Source organism: Pteropus alecto, unplaced genomic scaffold (genome assembly GCF_000325575.1).
Source record: "Pteropus alecto unplaced genomic scaffold, ASM32557v1 scaffold5, whole genome shotgun sequence".
Taxonomy (NCBI): domain Eukaryota; kingdom Metazoa; phylum Chordata; class Mammalia; order Chiroptera; family Pteropodidae; genus Pteropus; species Pteropus alecto.
In genome coordinates, this window is record NW_006441953.1 from 25,546,129 (window position 1) to 25,567,408 (window position 21,280).

General features: G+C 42.9%; 1 protein-coding gene and 1 pseudogene across 3 annotated transcripts in view; one reads left to right on the forward strand and one right to left on the reverse strand.

The window, feature by feature from the left end:
- Positions 1-12,387: 12,387 nt before the first annotated feature.
- The window catches only part of C1QTNF7 (C1q and TNF related 7), a 90,422-nt gene continuing 81,529 nt past the window's right edge, over positions 12,388-21,280 (reverse strand). For 2 of the 3 annotated variants that reach the window (XM_006918987.1, XM_006918985.1), the window contains exons 2-3: positions 19,520-19,765; positions 12,388-13,710 (exon numbers count right to left, since the gene is read on the reverse strand). In XM_006918987.1, the coding sequence (XP_006919049.1) occupies positions 13,079-13,710; positions 19,520-19,765 (878 nt within the window). In that variant the 3' untranslated portion in view covers positions 12,388-13,078. The remainder of the gene's footprint in view (positions 13,711-19,519; positions 19,766-21,280) is intronic. The other variant, XM_006918986.1, reaches the window with a different exon arrangement.
- LOC112485645 lies at positions 15,959-16,077 on the forward strand (annotated as a pseudogene).

Below are 21,280 nucleotides of genomic sequence, written 5' to 3' on the forward strand. Positions count from 1 at the left end.
TAGAGGCCAGTCTAAATCCCTTTTTTTCCCCAGGAGTTTCCTTGGCTATTTCTCAGATTTTTGTCACTGATGTTGAGGACCACAAGGGCTGTTGGAAAGGGTAGCATTAGCCCTGTCATAGAAAGTCCTGTTACATCCTTATTTTCCAGGGCGGTGGGTGTCCCCTTGTCTTATATTTGTACAATCAAGAAGAATTGTTCACTTGACCCTTTACTGAAACAAGAGCTTATCCAAGGAGACTGGCTGGGCTCACTGGACAGGAGCAGTGGACAGCATCTCCCGCTTCGCTGGGCCTTCTGATTTCCTGTCCCATAATACCACAAATGGTACTGCATTTCCTTCAAATGCACCACATGCTAAAGATATTTGGGAAACCTAGGCAGTTTGAAAGACTCATTTGAGGAAGGATCTCTCTCTGATTCCTGGTCAAGAATTTTTACCTACTTTGCCGTCTCCAGCCACAGCTCCTTGTAGGCAACTGTGCTTTGTCCCCTGATGCAGAATTTTTGGAGATCTGGGTGGGGATGGGGGATTTGGGTCTTTATATGGGTGCAGATGATGTATTGATACAGAGCATACCCTGGAACATCTATGCTGATTTCCTGATTTTTGCCAAATTAGGAAGTTTTGTGTCTAATATCTTTAGATGAACCAGGGCATCAATAGAACTTTCTTGGACTTGCCTCTGATTTCAATCACCATTGATGTTTCTTTTTCGGAAATGCACGAAAGAATCCAAAGAGCTGTCTAGCAGATAGATTTCTGGAGTGAAAGCCATCTGTAGATTGGTAGCTGTGTTCTCGCTACTGGAGAGATGGAATTTGGACCAGAGGGCGAAGGGATGCTGGCCACTAGGCACCATTCTGCTCTCTTGGGCTTGGTCTTTGAGGAGCTTTGATGTATTTGAGGAGTTTCCTGGGGCAGTAAGGAAATATGGACACCGCCGTACACTGTCTAACGAGGGCTCGGCAGGGGAGCAACCCTACAGAAGCTCGGCCTGCCTCGTGAGAGTGTGCCAGAGGCCCCGGGCCCCGTTTTGTTGTCCTATCTAGTGGTCAGCTTTTAGTAACTCCGTTATCATTCCTCTCTTTTTTTCCGAGACATCGGTACGATGTTATCATTGTTCCCACATAGTGTCGTCTGTGCCATGGTGAATGACAGAAAGGGTTTATACCCATGCTTGGGACAGAAAAGTACAGAGAAGAAGAATAATTTCAGGGGCCAGAATGACGGTGTCAGTGGGGATGGCTGAGACCCTCAAAAGGCAAGTGAATCCTAGAACAATAGTTGGAGGAGAGGGAACACGAGTTTTACCACTTACCATGAGGAGACTACCCCCTTCGCTACCAAGCTGGGTTATTTCACGAAAGGATCCTGTGGTTCACTCATAGGTTCTTCGAGATACTGAAATACGCTCAAAACCTTCAGGGCTGTCTCCTAACTCCTGTGTCCACCAACGCTGGAGGAAGATCCATCATTTTAACCAGGCTTCCTTCTTTCTTTGTCCTCCCGGCGCTTATCAGGAGCATGGCGATTGACACAGCATCTTGTCATTCCCATGGGGCTCTCGTTGCTCAGGGCAACTGCTGGCACACAGTACGCACTCGATGGATATGTGCAGTCCTGGGCTTCGGTCCTGTCTTAGCGACCGTTGACAAGTCCCTCATCCCGAATGGATCTCTGTTTCCTCTTCTAGAACTCACGTTAGGATTTTGTTAGAAAATTTGTTCTCTAGTAGAGTAATGATTCTGTTGGCCACAAGAGGTCAGTACCTTAAAAAGTAAGCTGGCTACCTTCCCTCCGGCCATCAACACGAACCTCCGAGCAAAAGCCAAACCGCCGTTTTCTTACCTTGTTTTGGGGAAGGAAGAAGCATTCCCAGGAAACGGTTTCCTTTTGACGTTTCAGAGCATCGGTCTTGACATCCCTAAACTTTTTTTGCTAAACACTCTCTGCAGAGTTTACTAACAATCTTAGTGTGAGGGACGAACTGTGCGGAGGACACAGCCCCAGCCCGTGAAGCATTTGTGGTTTCTGCACAGACCTAAGCGCATAGATGTCTGTGTGACAGGAAGAAAGAGGAACTGGATAGGGTTCTGTGGAGCAGGCGCCTTAGCGGAGCCGGTGGTCGCCTGCTCCCGGGTGGGCGCTGAGAATTAAAGGGACAATGGGTTCTCAGAGTGCCTCTTCTCTTCAACATGTGGGATGGAGATGACATCATTTCTTTCATCTTCCCCAGTTCCTGCCACCCCGAAAAACAGGAACTTCCACTCGCCTATTGGTTTGAAATTGCCAACAACTTAATTCTACCTTTCAGTGACTTCTTCCGATGGAGGGAGGAGGGAGGAAAGGGAGGAGTAATTTCTCTGACCGGCGGGATGGCGAGAGTCTAGAACCCACTGGCCTTTACGTCACCCTTGGGAGTGGGCAGTGTGTAAAGGGCACTTGCAGGTGTGGTCAGCTTGGGTTCTGTGAATTTTTTCTTTTCTTTCTTTTTTTTTTTTTTTTTTACAAAATAAGACCATACTATACACATTAAAAAGAAACAAGAACACAGCTGTCACCTTTTGCATTTAATGGAGGGTGTGGAACTAGGTAAGATCTTGCCTTTTAGAGCTGACTCGGAATACAAAAGGTTCCAAGCTTCCGTTAGAGTTGGAAGGGAAATTTAAGGCTATTTTAACGCGGAAGAGACAAGTAGATTTCATCTCCAGGACGGACCCTTGTCCGTTGCCTGGAGACCCGGTTGAGGGGAAGGCTGAGCCCCCCGGCACAGTGAGAGAGAAGCTGGAAGGATTAGCAAGGCCTGCTGTGGGTTCAGGGCAGGCAGCTCTGTGTTTTTTCTCACAAACCTAATGTGGAAACAGACTTAACAGGATTTAGGTGACTTGTCCAAAAGTCACACAGGCTGGTTACTGGAATTGCTGGGACTAGATCTTAAGTCTTCTGACTTTCCACTCAGCTTTTTAAATATTTGTCGGATTCAGTTAACTTTGCCTCTTTGAAGCTGTTTTGGGAAGCTAAGAATGTCTTCTCATAAGAAATCTGCTTCTTCTTATATGAGACATTATGTACACAGTCCTTGTGAAGGCCACTTGAATTCATGTTATGTCTTGGCAGGTGAATGCTAGGGCACATTTAGCCACATTTAGCAAATAAGAATTTAGGCACCCAATTAAATATTTGAGACCTCCTTATATGAAACAATTACTTCTCGTTCTAGCTGAAGTTTAGATGTGACTGGATGTCCTGAATTTAATCTGAATTTTGTGCCTAGGGTAAGTCAAGTGGGTAAGGTACGTATGTGCGTGCCTCGATGTGCCGCTGTGCATGAGTCCTGGATCCTGACCAGCTCACCTATCGACTGTCGCATTATTTTTTTGCCCATAGTCAGACCATCTGATACCTCAGGCAGCTGTGCTTTGATTTTTGTTCTGAATATAGTAAGGCCTGGGTGTGTCCTGTAGCAAGTCTGTGTACCTCCTTATTATTGTTCCAGAGTAATTTCAGTAACAGTAGGGATGCACTGCATTGCCAAGCAAGTTATCTGAAGCTGTGCTGGGCTTCGATTACAGGGACTTTGCTTTTCTCCGTTGTTTATTTCCGTCAAGGCAACGCGTTACAAGCCATCTTGTAAAATACAGCACTTTCGTGATGTATGAGCATCTACGCAATCCCTTAGAGTTTATGATTTGTCTACTTCCGATGCTTTTAGATCATTTCTTGAAATTCTGATTGGGTTGGACAAGCTTTTACTTTAGTAAATTCTGCCCCTTCCATTGTGGCACTGGAGTGAAGCCTTGGATTCAGTCTCCTGTAGCTTGCTGATCATAAACGCCTTTGCCATCCCACAAATGTGTTGGTTCTGACTGACTTCATCCTGTGGCTAACCCACTGGGTTTATAGTTCTGGACTAATAAAAACTTAATAAAATGATGTCAATTCAAGACTCATTTCCTTCCTTGTTCAAGTGAGGGTGGGATAGTTTTAAAAATATATAAACTAGGATTATTTGGTTTTATTCTTGCTTTAAAAAATTCCTCTGGAATAAACATCCAGGTATGCCACCAGAAACCCGAAAGGATGATATCATTTCACACTTCACCCTAACAGTTTTAGGGTTTTTTTCTCTCTCTCCTTAGACTTTTTAATCTGCAATTCTTTTGGAGCATAGTAATGTACTGACTCTCTAAGAGCTTACGTAAAAAGTTTTATGTAAGTCTAAGTAAAATATGTTTATTATAAAAATGAAAACACAGATCAAAAGGGTACAAATTTAAAATGTTCTATTAATGACTAATTTTATTCAGACATTTTTTATGCACATATACAAACACACTTTAAATGTAGAATAATTACTGAAAGTATTTTTTAGTCATCTGTTTTGTTCTGTGAATATCTCATGAATATCTTATGGTGCCAATGCATTTCCATTCTCGTCACTTTTAATGACTATTGATGAATGTCTCACAGCTCATCTACCCAATATTCTATTATCGGACACTTAGGCTATTTCTCAATTTCCCATCTTACAAACTTTGCTGCAAGGCTCTTTCTGTAATTAAACCTTTGCACACATTATTGATTATTGTTTTAGAATACTTTCTTAGAAGTCAGAGATGTGGTTTTTGTATCTTAGACAAAACAAAATAGAAATATTTTGGCCTGAGTAAGAGGGACTTGGGATGAGGACATAGTTCCTTGCTGCTTCTTCTAGGACAGGGTGCTGTTCAACAAAGGAATCTCAGAAGGGAACACATGAACAAATATCTTACCTGAGCTGGTGACTAGCCTTGTGGTTCCATCTATCTATCTATCTATCTATCTATCTATCTATCTATCTATCTATCATCTATCTATTATCTATCTATCTATCTATCTATCTATCTATCTATCTATCTATCATCTATCTAAAAAGATGAGTTAGAAATGGTTGTTGGCAAACAGGTGGATTGTAGAGACTGAGTAGACCCTGTCACCATGACCAGATTGTACAGGAGTTCTCAGCTGGGGACAATTTTCCTTCAGGGGACACTTGGCCTAGTCTGGAGGTATTGCCTGTCATGGTTGGAGGGGAGGTGCTACTGGCCCCTCGTGGGTAGAGGTCGAGGGTCCCGCTAACATGTCCGAGGATGCACAGGACAGACCTGCGTATCAAAGAGTGATCCGGCCCAAATGTCAATATCGCTGAGGCTGAGAAACTCGGATGTGGAACATAAAGAAAAGAAGCATCGCTGTGTCTCTTGGAAACTCTGGTATAGATTTAAATAATCTTATTAAGAGTTTTATGTTTTTTTTTCTTCTTCTCCAAAGGACCCTTCAGTTGCCTGAATGTTTGACCCGTCTTAGACTCGATCTACAGACCACACCGAGGGACACTTGAGGTCTGTGGAAAGTGTGGTCCTGCTCGCTCTTGGTTTCTGTTAGAACTAATGTTGATGAGAATGTGTGTGTGTGTGCGCGCGCGTGTGTGTGTGTGTGTACGCGCGCACGTGTGTGTGTGTGTGTTTACTCTAGGCACTGTCTTGTGAGGAGAACTGAGAGGAATTCAGGCCGCTGTCTTGTGAGGAGAACAGAGGAATTCAGGCCGCCTGATATTTTTAAACATGATGATGTCAGTGATGATGCTTGGAGGTGTCCCGGGTTCTCCTTGGCAGAACCCGCCCGGACCCACAGACCCGGCCCCGGCCCCCTAGGACCAGCCTTTGCTTCTCGGGCAGAGCGAGGGCGGTCAGCTCCTTAGCGTTTGCAGAGCCGCCCGGTCTAGCCACATGGGCTACTCTGGTCATGTGTGAGTCGCCCTGATGGTGATGGGCTTAGCTCCCAGCCGAGGTGGGAGGAAAGCAGTGTTTACCGGCTTGGAAGGAAGAGAAGTGAGGGACGGGGCTTCCCCTCACAGGGCAGTGACCTGTTTGTAAAACCATGTATTAAGGACGAGGTCTTGAGAGACAGGGGAACACAGGCGTGTGTGCTCGGGACAGGGCACGGGCTTCGGAGGCTGGTGGGCCACCTTCACTTCGGCCTGACTGTGGGCCAGCTGCTCAGGGCTCAGAGCCTCAGCGTTCTCACGTCTAACAGGGTGGGAGCAGCATTTACCTCGTGATGAGCCGGAAAGTTACTTGGCTGGCACCTTGAAGGCCTGACTCCACCGGCCGCTGTGGCTGTCGCAGGCTTGGGAGGGAGACTTACAGAGGGGACACTGGCAAAACCTTCTTTTTATTGCTGCAAGATGTTGACCCCAAACTCCCGTGGAATTTTCTCCCAAGTGGAGCTGGGGCTGAACCACGCCGAGAGCTGAGGGCATCGTCGTGCGTGCATTACAGGCGGCCCTGAGCAGCCCTCCTGCTCTTCCCAAGATGGGGCACCAGTTTCATCGCACCTGCTGCATGGGGTTTGAGAGAGAATCTAGAGAGGGAAGGGACTGGAGGGGGGAACCTTATGCTATTTAATCTCCACTCGTTCCCATCCCTCTCCTGGTTCCCCATTTCCTGTCCTTCTCTGCACTGCTCTTTGCCCCGGAAGCACATCTCTGCACACCGCGTCACCCAGCCGCCTTTGCCCCCTGACCAGTGGGAGGTACAGACAGGAGGGAGGGTGGGGGAGGAGTAGAAGGAGAATGTGGCCGGGGCCTTCACGTCCCTGGCCTCCCCCCTGCTCCTTTATGGCTCTGACGGTGGCCGGGCTCTTCCACAGCATGGTTTCTAGAGGACAGTCCCTCTGCAAGTCTCCAGCTCTCCACCTCACTCAACAACCACTGTCGCCTCCCCCACTTCAGGCCTTGGGGTGGCGATGGGTTCCTGCTGCCACTGGCCCTTGGATACCTCACTCCCCCAACTTGGTCCTTTGGACCCCACTAGCACCTCTGAATACAGTTCTTCATTCCAATCTCCGTAGTGAAAATCTTTTGAATGCACCCTGCTGCTGGACCCTGAGTGGCACGTTCCCAAGAGAGAAGAACACAGGGAGACCTTGGTGTGTGGTCTGAACCTTGTCCCTCCTTGTCATGCTGAATCGTATCGCAGCCCTGGGGCTCCTGACACATCCGTAGCAATGTTCCTCCGGGGGGGCGGGGAAGGAAGTGGGAGAGGCACCACTTTTCCTGAGGATAAAATAAGGTACCAGTGGCAGGGACCCAGTGTGGTGCCTGCGACTAAGAAGGCACAGAGGATGTGGTAGCTGCTGGTGTCACTCGGCACTGGCTGATGGTCTCTCAAGAAACAAGAGGTAACGCACGAGGACAGCGGTGTGGTTGATGACCTAGGAGGCCTTTTTAATCCCCGTCTTCCCATGCCCTCACTATGTCGGCTGAGGAATGAACTGGATTTGGTGGCCCTTTTTTGGTTCCACAAAAAGACGAATCCCCAAGGGTGCTCCCCTCGTCTTTTATAATAATCAAACGCAATTGCCCGGATTGTTGCACAGTCTAGGGTACTGATATCAACAATTAGAAGGTTGGGGGGAAGAAGTATTTTAATTGAGCATAAGACGTTCTTTCATGAAAAGTGTCGATAGGGAGCCAGCATTATGATAGTCAGTAGCGTGAGATCACCACAAACGCCAGGCTCGTGTAGTATAAAATATTTAGTCCATTCTAAACAAATATTGTATATGTTAGATTGTCTCAGATAAAAATGATCTTAGCAACACATTTATTTTGCATCGTGCGGACAATGTAAATGTGGTTTTGATTTTGCATGGAGACAGCCTGGAGAGGTCACCTGTTGCCTTTGACTGTCCATCAACCAAGCTCTCTTTTTGTAGACTCGGCACCTTTATTTTCCTTAGGAGAACAATCCAGTGGTTCAGGTGCGACTGATTCTGTTCCTAGTTCTAGTGGTAGGCATGTGATATAGGCGTGGCCAATGAGAAAAGCACATCCCTTTGGCCAATTATTGACTGAGGGATTGGCCCATACTTCAAGCAGGACCAATCAGAATCAAAAAGCTGTCATCCCAGCTCTTTTGCTGGGACTATTGTGAAAGAGAAATGTATATATATATGGCTATGTTTGCCACAAAGACAAGAGCCTGCTTGAAAATGAACTGTGCAGTGGGGAACGGAAATCCTTGATGGGAGAGAGAAAATCCTGGTGACAATGAATGAGTGCCCAGATCTGGCTCTAGAATTTTCTTTTATTTCAGTGAGTCCCCTTTTTCTTGAGCCAGTTGGAGTTGGATTCTGGCAGTTGTAATCTAAAGTCTCGATGAATCCACAGGATATTCACAAGGCTTTTCAGTTGTGAACTCTCTCTCTCTCTCTCTTTCTACATGTAAAAATTGTGACTGAAAAGACCTGTCATTGACTAATTTATCACACTTTTATGGAGCACATATGATGGCAGACATTGTCTACAGTCCTGGAATATAAAGATAAATAGGACAAAATCTCCATCAGATGGAAAAACGTAGGACCATATGAGCAATGCAATGATGGCGATACTGAAAGATGAATGTGAACTGGGATAAGGACTCAGCGTGATGATCAGGAGGGTGAACTCTGGAGCCCGACTCCTTGGGTCCCCTGTGCCACTTACTATTTACTCGACACATTTCTTAACCTGTCCATCTCTCAGTTTCCTCATCTGTAAAATGGAGAGAATAATGATCGTGAAGACCAGAGTGAGCTATTACATGTAAAGCACTTGAACTAGCGCTCAGAAAGTGTTCACTGTTGCTACTGTAACTATGCACAAGTTCCCAGGTGGTAAGGAAGACACATGAGGTCGCCTGCAGTTCCTGTTGGGCGCAAGGGAAGAGAAAGATTAGAGAAAAGAAAGTAACTTTTGAGCTGAGCCTTGGAGGATGAGCTAGTCAGGCAGACAAGGACAGCAATGGCGTTCTGAGCAAACGAAACAGCACGTGTGGAGGGTCGGAGGCGGGCGAGGGCCGGGCATCCCAGGACCGCTGTTATCTGCATGTGCTCGGATTATAGGCTGCATGTGGGTGCTTTTGGTGATGTGCCTATAAAGGTAAGCAGATGATAGATCCGAAAGGGCCTAATGTGCTTTGCTAAAGGGTGCTCATATTAATATTAGGTAGCGTAACATCTTTACAAGTGACCAAACACTCGCCTTTAACAAAGCTTAAGTAAAAATGGCATTTTATGGCTACCGTAACTGAAAAGTCCAGAGGAAGAGCTGGCTATAGACATGTCTGGATCAGGGTTCAGATGAAGACTCAAAGATCTATTTTTTTCTTTTTACCTCTGTTTCTTTGCTGCACCTATGATCAGCTCCATTCTCACATAGTATCATGCTTTGTGATGGTACAATGGTCGATAGAGGCTCAAGCCCAGTAGAAAAGAATAAGATGCTCTTTATGCTTTGTGACGGTACAATGGTCGATAGAGGCCCACAGGCTCAAGCCCAGTAGAAAAGAATAAGATGCTCTTCCATACGGGTCCCAGCAAAGTCTCACGAGCTCTGACTGAGTCATCTGACTTAATTATTTTGGTAAGTGGAATGCTGTGCTCTGGCCAATCAGGTCTGAGATTTGCCTATTGCAGGAGCCAATTCTACGTAGAAGCTCAAAGACTTAGCATGTAAGCGAGGCTGGTCCTTCAGAAGGAAATTGAATATGCATGCTAGAAAAAGGATATGGAATGCATGCTAGATAAGGCCGAAGAAGTTCAAGACACCTTTTATATTGTAGGAGTTAGAGGGCCACTGCTGGCTTTTAAGCCATGGACTGACATGACCAGATTACTATTTTAGAAGGACAGATTCAAACTAATTTGGAGGACAGATTGGAGGGTTGTGGCTGAAGGCAAAGGCTCAGCTAAAAAGTTCCTATTAGAAGTGATGGTGAGTATAGGAACAAACCTTGACATTGGGACGGAAACGTGCAATGAAATTTACACGTAAAGGCTAGAACCCTAAGAATTTTATGCCGAACAAAATTCAGTGGAGAAGAGAAGGAAGACATCTAGAATGTGTGGTAGATTTTGGCTTTGGGGACGGGGTGCGTAGGATGTCCTTTACAAGAGGAACTCCAGAGGTGAGAGAGAGGAAGGTATAAGACAACAAATAGCTGACATCTCAAATGTATTTATGTTCACAATCTTTTTCAGAGTGGCAGAGAAAAAGTATATTCAGAGTTTATGGCATCATTTTTTCACCATAAACAACATGCTTTGTATTGATAAATGACCGGGGGATGCCCTTTGCGTGCGCAGGTACAAGGTCTCACGTGTGTCCCGTAAGTGCGTAGCACAGGCACCCACGTGTGCGGGTGGGGGCAGTTTTGCGTTAGCCTCGCTCTTGCCTATTTTGTTTGTTTGATTTGCTCTTTTATTCTCGCTTGCTTCTGACTACTGTGTTCTTTCTGTATTTTATTTATCTTTGGAAGTGGCTTCAGATCCTTCTGGAATGAGATGGTATCTACTCAATGAATATTTCTTAATACGTATTCCTTCCAAGTCAGCCCTTACGAAAAATGATTGGAACGAGACTCGGATTTTTTTAAACCAAAATTGCTCGTCTACTTTATTTACACAAATATACGTAAGTGTAGATAAATCGTATCTGTCTTTTTTTTTTCCAGAAATAAAAGACACTTGCACTTGCTTAAAAGTTTATCTTTTTTAATACTAAAATAACCTTTTGTTTTCCACTTTAGCTCCTAATCCCCACCACCATCTCACCAGATATTTCAAAATAAAATTCATCTCTGGGCCTACAAACAGCTAAAGAAATTTTAGTTTAAAAAGCTACTTAACAAAGGCTTTTGAATGAAAGAAACATTTAAAATATAAGCAAGTAAGCAATGTCTCCCAAATGAATGAATTAAAGGATCATGATCAGAAGAAAATTTAAATTACATAATAATCTTGTGGGTCATGACTATCTACAAAAACTTCTCCATTTCCAGTTTCTCCAGTAAATCCCACAGTCTTCAAAGGGCCCATATTTTTCATGGTCCCCAGATTAGCTTCTTCTGTTGGCTGTTTTGTACACTTTATAGGTTGGAATTCCAGGTTCAGCTGTTATCCAGAGGCAGGTGATTATCTCAAACCACCTTTGCTCTTTTTGTCTAATGTTCATTGCCCTTGGTCTGTCAGACCCATATCTTAACTCGGAAAGAGAGGAACCAGTAGACAAAGGATAGGGGCCAGAGGCAGATGATGGAAGCGAGGTAGGTCTGGAAGATGGGAGAAACAAGCCTTGCCGTTACATGCAGCTGCTCGATAATTGTGAATCTCACCTCTGACCATGGCCGTACTCAGCTCGGACACACCCAGGGCTCCATGCTTTCTCAGCATTAAGGTCCCCGATCCTCAGGCTGACATTCAGGGCTCTTGCAAATGTGGCCCATGGATTTCTTTTCTGAGTCTCCGTTTCTATTTTCATACTTGGTTCCGTATCTCCTCTGGAGTGCTCTTTCCTCCGCCTCGGCCCCTCCGAGTCCTGTCCATCGCTCCAGGCCCAGAGAACAGAGATCTCCCCAGCTCCCTTCTCTCATTCCTTACTGTGGGAGTCAACACTTTGCCCCTCAGCATTCCTTTCATGACATTTTGTCTTTATCTCCAATTGAGCGCTTAGCATATTTGAGCATGTCCGGCTCCAGAATTCTAGGTATTTTGCGTGTGTGTGCATGTCATTTCCTCCTCTGTCTCCTTGGAAAGTTCATGGCAGCGCCTGTGCCATGCTGGCTTGACGTCCTCCACCTTCACAGAACCCGCCGGGGCGATTCACACATGGGAAGCATTAAAAATATTGATTAAATGAATGAGCAGAGGGAGGAATGCGTGGACGGAGGAGTAGAAGATACCAAAAGGGAGAATAAAGAAGTACTATTACTATAAGCCAAGGGAGCGGCAGATGATAGAACGCTGGGTGACACTCAGTGAGGAATGGCAGTTCAGTGGGGAACAAGAAGCTGACCCTAGCAGAGGATGCGACTAAGGGAGGTGTGAGACTTGGAAGGAACAGCTAGTTGCTCAGACGTCTGGACTCTCTTCCTCCTATTCACTCCTCCCATCAGCTCACTCAGAAATCAGTGGGCATATGCTTTGCTTTATTTGAATTCAATACCTGGGAAACCCACGAGATATATGTCTTAACCACGATGTAAAGTAATCCCCTTAGTTGTGAGAAAGCGAAGAGGACAGATATTTGTCTTGGGAAGCTATCATGCTGCAGGGTTTCAGAGAACGACCTCCTGGCTGATCTCGGTAGCTCGTTTCTCTTCAGCCCCGTTACCCGCTTCCAGGCATCCTCTATCTCCAGGGTTTTCACCCCTTCCTGACTGCAGATACCAGTGGTGTTCCGAGGATGGGACGAGGAGAACGCCATGGCTGAGTTCCTTGTTTTCTTCACATTCCTTCCACCTTCTTAAACACACACATCCTAGTGCACCTAACGTTTCTCCGTGTTTTCTCTGGGCCCCATCGAGTCAGTCTGTTTGCCTTGATGCTTATCACACTGAACTGTGACAGTATGCTCATCACACGCTAGTCTGTATGAGGCAGGGATTTTGTCTTAACTTATTATTAGATCTGAGCCGGCATCATAATATCTGGTTTATACAGGCTTATTAAAGAGTTGTTGAGTAAATATATACAAGCACAAAGAAATAAATAATAAAACAGAACATTATCACTTCACTTTAGCATTCTTGAAATTACTCAGCATCTCTTACCTTTGGCTTTTGACTAATTATAGCCTTTTGAGAATTGTCGAAGACATTTCTGGGATGTTATGATTCTCTTAAATAACAGGCAAAAAATGTAATTTTATAAAGATTTAATGAGACAATATCATTGCCAGCTGGTTTTATCACTAAGGGAATTTAATAGAAAATTTGTTAACATTGTCTTGAATTTGTTTAAATATTTATGAACATTGCTTTCAAGAGAATTCATATCTGGGGTTATTGTTTTATATAATTCATTTTGTTGTGGTTCGAACATTTTGGTGGTTCATCTTGTTTTAATGGATTCTGCTAGAGCCGTTTGCAAACGCTCTGGATTCTGAGTGGGAGTCTCTTTGGGTCTTGTTACTTCTTGCTCCACCTTCCGGGGCCCCAGATGAAATCAAAGTATCTCCCACGAGGATCTTGGAACCAGTCAGCGGTCCCGATCACAGCTCGTCATCTTCTGATATGGAATCTAGATAATCTGTGTCAACATATAGGAGGAATCCGGAGAACAGGCTGTCTGCCCAACCGGGATCTGAGAAGAGGCCGTTCTGGTCAGTGAAGAAGATCTCCAGCCAGACTTCATCTTCCGGCTGCAGATAGATGACCGTGGACCCTGAAGCCACGTCATGGTTCCCCGTGTTGGCGTCGAAGGTCTTTATCCGGTACTGCCCGTTGTGTACCAGCCCAATTGCCAGGTGTTTGTTTGCCAATGTGATATCGTAAGAAAAATAATAGATCCCCGGGAAGGCACAGATGAACTTCCCCGTCGCTGGGTTGTAGTGCTCACCCTCATTGAAGAGGATCTTGTTAAATATGATTGGTAGCCTTTCTTCTGGGTAACTGGTCGTGATGCCCACAGAAAAGGCAGATTTGAGCACGATGCTTCCACATCTGCAAACTCCAGGCAGCCCTGGGTCCCCTTGCTCTCCTCTGTCTCCCTTTGGTCCTGGAGGCCCAGCTGGACCTACTTCTCCTTTCTCCCCCTCGGGGCCCATGGGTCCTTTCTTCCCAGTTTCTCCTTGGTCCCCTTTCTCTCCAGCCAGGCCCAGTGGTCCAGTCTTACCTCTGAAACCTTTAAAAAGAGTTTGCAGTTTAATTAATAGTTCCTCGAAATAAAGAGTCTCAAACAGCATGCCCCCATAATCCCAGCATGCCCCAAATTTGTCTTTTCAGACAACTTTCAACGGAATACTACTCAACGAGGAATCTTTTTAAAAAATCACCGATACGCTAAAATGGAAATAGAAACTTTTCGTCCGAATTTCCACTGTTTTTCTGAGTATGTTGAGAAATCATTTAAATCCTGACTAATTTAAAATAATTCATCATGGTTTTGATGATGGGTCACCGGCCGCGAAATTAGCCATGTACAGGTACTCATGACTATGGGAGGAATTTAATGAAAATGATATTATTCCCAGAGTGGGATCGTGGGGGCAGACAGAACAAGGAGGATCCTTAGAGGCTATTCAGTTTCAGACCCCATTCTACTATTAGTATTAATAACAGAAGAGAACAAAGCAAGATGAGATTAGCTCATATTTACTGAACATAACTATGTACCAGAAACAGCGCTCTGTTTGCATGCACTATCTTCTTTAAGTTTTGCAACCATTTTATGAACTGGAAATTATGATTACTCCCATCTCAGGTGAGGTGCGGCGAAGTTAGTTTGCCCAGGGAAACAGATGGTGATGGAGCTGCCATCTAAAGTTGTACCTGCCTGGCTGTGGAGCCTGAGCATTTCCTGGGCAGCAGCTGCCGTGTAAGCGGTAAAGTGCGTCTGGCACAGAGCGAGGGCTCAGTATGCTCCAATAACCTTATAGCAGTCGCTGCCACCACCGCGCAGTAGCTCTTTTGGGAGGAGAAAGCTGAGTCCTAGGGAGGTGAAGCATGGCCAGGGCTGAAAACCAAGTCTTAGCCCAGTGATGCTTCCCCTTCCTCAAAATGCCTCTTACCTTTGGGGCTAGAATCAAGAATCCTAAATTCTGTTTGGTTCTGCAGCTAAAGGTTGTATTGTTTTAGGCAAATCCCTTACTTTCTCTGGGTCTCCTTATATATAGAAAAGACATAATAGCTGTGAAAAGATTTCAACAAATACAAAATCACCATAGTGAAATATTTTCTCTTTGTCCAAATCTTTACGTCTACAGATCAACCATAGGCTAAATGCAGAGAAATTGTGATCATGGCTTGAAAGAGATAAGCAACATCTATATAATTTTTAAACTGTCTGTGTAATAGCAATGACTGAATAGTATAAAAAAGATCATTCAATTTTATGGCTAAATCCATTTCATAAATAGCGTCTGTATAATGGTACTTTTTCAAAAAGTATCCAAATTATTGATAATTAGTAATGCACTGTTGTAGTCTAAGAAATATATCATTGATATATTGTGTAGTTTCACCCTTAACTATGTATTTATTCTCAGGAACAGAATAAGCTGAGCTTTTTCTTTTTTTATCTTGATAGTGCTTTGCTATCATTTATTTGAATATTGCACATGCATCAGTGTATGAATTTGATCATTTTTTAGTTATTTGGCAAATTTAGCAATGAAGTATTTTAGATAATGTAAATTTGAGGAGAATTAAAGCTTGACTTTTAAAACAACAAGTACTTCGTTTTAATAATTTTGGAAAGATGCTGTTTAACCATTTATGATGCACAAAAGATGCTATAATGAATGCATTATTTTTTGTATGTGTTACTAGGATCAGTATTATTACCGACCACAGGGCCATTCTCTTGTTGTAGAAGGCTTTTGTTTTTAAGTTGAAATTCCACTGACTCCAGCCAGAACACACTTTGATATTTATTTTGTGAATAAGGTCATAATAGTCTGACCTCTTAATCTTTGCTTTTTTTGGGGGGGGCGGGGGTATATAGAAGTGTAACATGAATATTATTTTGCTCATAAATTAACTTTTGAATCAAATATTTTCTAAATTGCTACTTCTTCTTCAATAGGACCTTAACTTTTGCTGTCTTCATCAGTGACTTTTGATGCATTAATTAAAAAGAAACATTTTGGCACCACTAACAATTTTGACCGTTAAATTTCATTATATACTCAAATCCTCGTGCCTCTATGACTTTGGGTAAGTCGATTCTTGTCTGAGTTCTAGATGTTCCATTTTGTAATATGAAGACATTGAATCTGAATCCTTTCCAAACCTAGTGGGAACAGCAGTAAACAGAAACTCAGCAGACCAGGGATGAAACCTTGTTCAGCCATGGATTAGTTAAGTGAATTTGACGAAGGGGCTTCATCTCTCTGACATTAGTTTCTCAGTTCTTGAAATGAAGGTGTTGGGTCTATAGCCATGCCACCCTGAACAAGCCCGATCCTGTCTGATCTCAGAAGCTAAGCAAGGTCGGGTCTGGTTAGTACTTGGATAGGAGATCCCCTAGGAAGACCAGATGCTGTAGGTGTAAAAAATAAAGTTGCCTCACCTAAAAAAGAAAAGAAAAGAAAAGATATGAAGGTGTTGGACTAGATTGCTTGAGGTCTCTTCCTAGTGAACATTCTTTGAGACCAAAACGAAAATACTAAGATGCGGTTTTACAATGAAAAGGTCTTTACAATGTTTAGATTTCTTATAGTTATTGACTCTCCTGAACTACTAGGTTTTTAGATAATCAGGGACTAACTGTAATAATTATAGTAATTCTTTCTGTTTGCATGACAGATGTGTCCTTGTGCTAAGGACCAAATAATGAAGACTAGAAAGAAGAGATAGGTCATCCTCCCTCTCCCTACTCAATTAGATGTATCCTCATGTAGAGAGGAGAATTATGGGGAAAGTGTTAGTCTATGTGTAGGTACTGAAGCTTGGCGAGAAAGCCATGATATGAGCTTACAAAGATTTTTTTTCTTCAGTGCCATATCTTTCTTCCATCCATCCATCCATCCATCCATCCATCCATCCAGCCATCCAGATGGAAGGACACGCCCATCCATGGATTTATGTGTGAGTACATGCATCTGTCTAAGCTGTCTAGTATTGATTGAGCATCCACAACATGCCAGGTACTGTACTGGGCTGAGTGGGACAGCAACATTTGTCCTACCTTCAAGTGAGCTGTTATTATGTATTATGCTGCTATCTGCAAATATATCCAAAGCCATATAATAAATCAGAAATATCTATTTCATGAAGTGATTCTAGTGTTATTTAAAGGTAGTTATATGGATGTGCATTCAGATTAAATTAAATGTTGATAATATGGCACAACAGTAATTGCTACAGACCAGTGAGGGAGGCAGATATTTTAACAAAAAATTTATAATTCAGTATAATAAACTCTGTATTTGTGTTTAGGATAGGGAAATTGGATGAAAACATATGCTTGATTCTGCCTGCACTTGGTTGGAGTGTCTGCATGTGGTGGGGTGGGGATATTCATCAAGTGCCCACGAACAAAACCTTTGTTGTGTCACTTAAACAGAAAGAGGAAACAAGCTCCCAGCCATGCTGTGATCTGTTCCAGCAACACCAAAAGTATGTCCCCAGAGCCTCAGAGCTCTGTCCCTGTTGTTTGTAAGTGAGGTGTGCTTCTCTATATCAATCGCAAAGGGATTTTTACTTTTCCTTTCTTAGTTGTAATACATGCTTATGTGGATATGTGGTTATCGGACTTAAATCATCTCAGGTTGGGAACGTAATTTCATTTTTGAATCTAAATTTTTTCACTCGTAACATTATTATTATTATTACTGATTATAATAATTGCTTATAGGGTTATAGTGGGTGATAAGCGTTAAAGGTAAAGTTCCTGACACTTAGTAAATTCTTAATAAATGGTATGACGATGACGACGACGATGATGATGATGATGATGATGACGACATTGTGATTGTGTTTTTCTATACTGGCCTCCCTCACCCAAATGTTTGCTTCTCAAGGCAAGGACAATGTCATGTTCGTGTTTGTCTTCTCAGTTTTTAGAACCATGTTCTCAAACAGGGGCAATTTTGCACTCTCCACCAGGGGAGAGATGGCAATGTCTGGAGATATATATGGTTATCACATTGGTGGGAGATGTCACTGGCATCTATGGGATGCTGCTGAATGTCCTAAATGTATGGGACAGTCATCCCACCGTCGGCCCCAAATGTCATGAATGTGGAGATTGTAAAACCCTGGTCTAGAACAATCCTGGATAGCATTAGGTGCCAAAACTTGTTGAATGAGTGATGCAAGACTGGATGGATGAATATGGGGGTGTAGCTGGCCTCATACATGGTTAAAATTGTAGCAATTATGAACATTTGATTTAATATGAATGCGTATCCATAAACATATCTTTAAATAACACTAGAACTACCTCATAAAACAGACAACTCATTTCTAGTTTATTATATAGCTTTGAATATTCATGAACTTAGCTATGACTCATATTTGCAGATCATAATATAATTAATATGTAATAACAGCTAACATATACTAAATGCTAACCACATGGCACTTATTCTATTGAGTGTTTTACTTGTATTATTGTCCTTATTCTTCACAATCATCCTCACCGCTCCTTATTTACAAATGAGGCAAGTGAGGCTTGAAGAGGCTATTTGCCCAAGGATGCTAACTTAGTAACTGAAGGAGCCAAGATTTTAGCCTAAGTCTTTCTGACTCCAATGCATGTTTGTCTAGTCACTGTACTATTGCTTCCAGACATTAAAATAAAAGAGCTAATAATACCTAACTTTGATCCTGGTATATTACAGGATTTCAAGGATATACATGATCGTGATACAGCAGTAAATTGTGTTTATTGGTGTTGCCATATAAAAGAGTTTGAAAAATAAGATTTAAGCTCCAAATTAAAGGTTTTTAAAAATCTGATGTTAAACTTTACCTAAAGATTCTTTACCTGATATAGAATAATATTCATAAATTTAGTAGCTGCTGATTTGCCAGATATTTCCTGCATGACAAATTCAGAAATGAATTATTAGCCAATAATTTGAATATATACTATACTATTATTTCACATAGCACCACTAAATCAGGTGCAATGACTAGATAGAGACACATTTCTTAGATCTATTAATATTTTCTTTCTGTTTTTTGTCCTAACTTTTACACTCAGAAACTTGTTTTCAAAGATTGATTCCAAATCACTTCCTCTTTTAGAGATAACATGGCCTCTCCAGAATTTTAATTCGTTTTACTCTGAAGGATTGCAGAACCTGGCAAGCTTCCTGGGTCAACTTATTTGTGAGAAAAAGTGAAAATTACTGAAGGATTAGGGGACAATTGAGTTGCTGTAAAGAGCTATAAGAAATCTATTTTTTTGTTGCTATAGGACAGGTGAGAATGTGACAAACAGCACCGTTGTCATTTCATCTGTGAAAAATAAAATCTAGAAGCCCGTTATGTGTCTTTGTGCAGGTTATTAGTGCAGAGCAGGATGGCACCTGTGCTTTTGGCTCCTAATTCTACCTCTACTTCATCTTCCTTCCTGCCCATCTGTCTGTCCACCCATCTGCACCCTGTCACATCCAGCCATTGCCCACTGGCTGTAACAGCCCAGTGGTCACGGACATCAGATGTTGGACTCGAGCTCTGCCAGCCACGAGCACTTCCATCTTCAGCAATTCATTTATTCGTGGTGTTGCTCAGTGTTTTCATCTATGAAATGTAATAACTTCCACCTGAAAGAGTTGTCATTACGATAAAATAGGAAGCCACAGAAAGGGTTTAGAGCAGTATCTGAAGCATAGTCAAGGTGCAAGACACGGTAAATAGTTATGATTAATGAAGGTGAAGTAGAGAAGGGGTTTAAGGAGCAAGTCCCATTGGGAAAAGCAGCAGAGATAGGGAGTAGTTTTCAGGTGGGGGTGCTTTACGGAACTCTATCAATTCATTACCTGCAGCCCCCTTTTCACCTTTCTCTCCTTTCCTGCCGTCTCTCCCATCTCGTCCCGGAAGGCCGATGCGACCATGGGGCCCAGGGGAACCATTTGCTCCAGGGGGTCCTGGAGGTCCAGGTAAGCCAGGAATGCTACAGATATATCTCGGGGAGTAGCTCTCTCCTTTGAACTGATTACCCCGAGGTTGTCCACTTGCACAAATGGCAAAACTCGTAACATAGAGCAAGACAAACATCTTTGGCTCTGCAAGAAAAAGACACAGACATAATGTACCCTCTCAGGAGGCGGTTTTGGTATAATTGAACACGAGAATGGACGTTTGCAGAAATTCATTCCAGTACTCACCTCTTCATTCGCGTAAAAAAAAACCAACAAAAAAAACAACCCTTGTTCACCCTTATAATTCCATTGGAAACTATTGATGTATTAGTGATAGAGAGTTCTCAGTGCCCCACAAAAGGGTTGGCGGAGATGAAGGCTCGATGAAAAGAATTTCAAAATCAATCCCTTTGTTGCATATTTTCTGCAGGAGTCAATGATGGACTTTGATAAATAATGTTTTCTTTTTGCCAAAGAAATGCTTTTTTTTTTTTTTTTTGAAAATTAAGGATGCAAATGAGTAAGATAAACGTCAACAGTATTCTCAACACCTGGAGATAATAACTCTTTACATTTGATATATGTATCTTTCCAGTCTTTTTTATCCTGTGCTACAGGGAAAAGTGGTATCATCTGATTCCTGCAATTCTTCAACTTTTTTCACTTCACAATATAGCAGGAGCATCTTCTCATGTCAAAAAAGTCTTCATAACATTAAAAAAGTTTTTGCACTATCTTTTATGTATACAATTCCTCACTATAGACCTTCGTTTCCAGTTTTCTGCTAATATAAAGACCATGATAGATATCTTTATATCTAATCTTTGCATGCATCCATGGTTGTTTTCTTAGAATTTCTAGGCTTTTTAAAGTAGGAGACAGGGGGTGGTGTTTTCAGAAAAACCATGTTTTTCACTTCATAATCACATGTAATGCCAATTAGCGCTAGTTGAAGTACTGTGCATGTACTGGGGAGGGGGTAGGGGGGGTAGGGGAGGGATGGTCTCAAACTTTCATTTAAAATCTGCAGGATATCATGCCATGGTGTCCCATTAAGCCCTTAGCACTGGGGCTCAATTAAAGAGCTGAGTGAAATTAAACCATGCAAAGCGCCACGTGCTCTGAGTGAAGCAGGCAACAGGTATCTTCATCTATGATCTAATAGGGACTTGTTTTTTTCCCGTTCATAAAGCCCGGCAGCTGAGAATGATGGATCATTTATTAGCATGACATTTGGCATATAAGCTGAGGGGTGGGCTGTGTAGGCCGGGGACACCTGATTTTCTATGCTAAATGGTCCTTAGAATAAGCAGAGTCTTGGATGGGAGAATGTATACACGAGGTTCCGGGGTGGTTTAAATGAGTAGTTTTTGAAGAGCTGGATCTGTGCTTTAATGAGAAAGCTATGCAGCGCTTGATCTAGATGCCTGGCATATACTTACCCCAAGGAGATAATTATAAAATGTGGGAAAGCAATTGGATAAAGTTTATTTGTTTTTTTTGACAGCCACATCAGAAAATTAATCAGGAATGCTGTACCACTTTTATGGTACCCATGGGAAAATTGCAACATCTTGGAATGAGACCCAGAAATTTGCCAGAGCATAATGGAATGACAAACGGAGAAAAACAGTGTGCACATGTGGTACAAAACAGGTC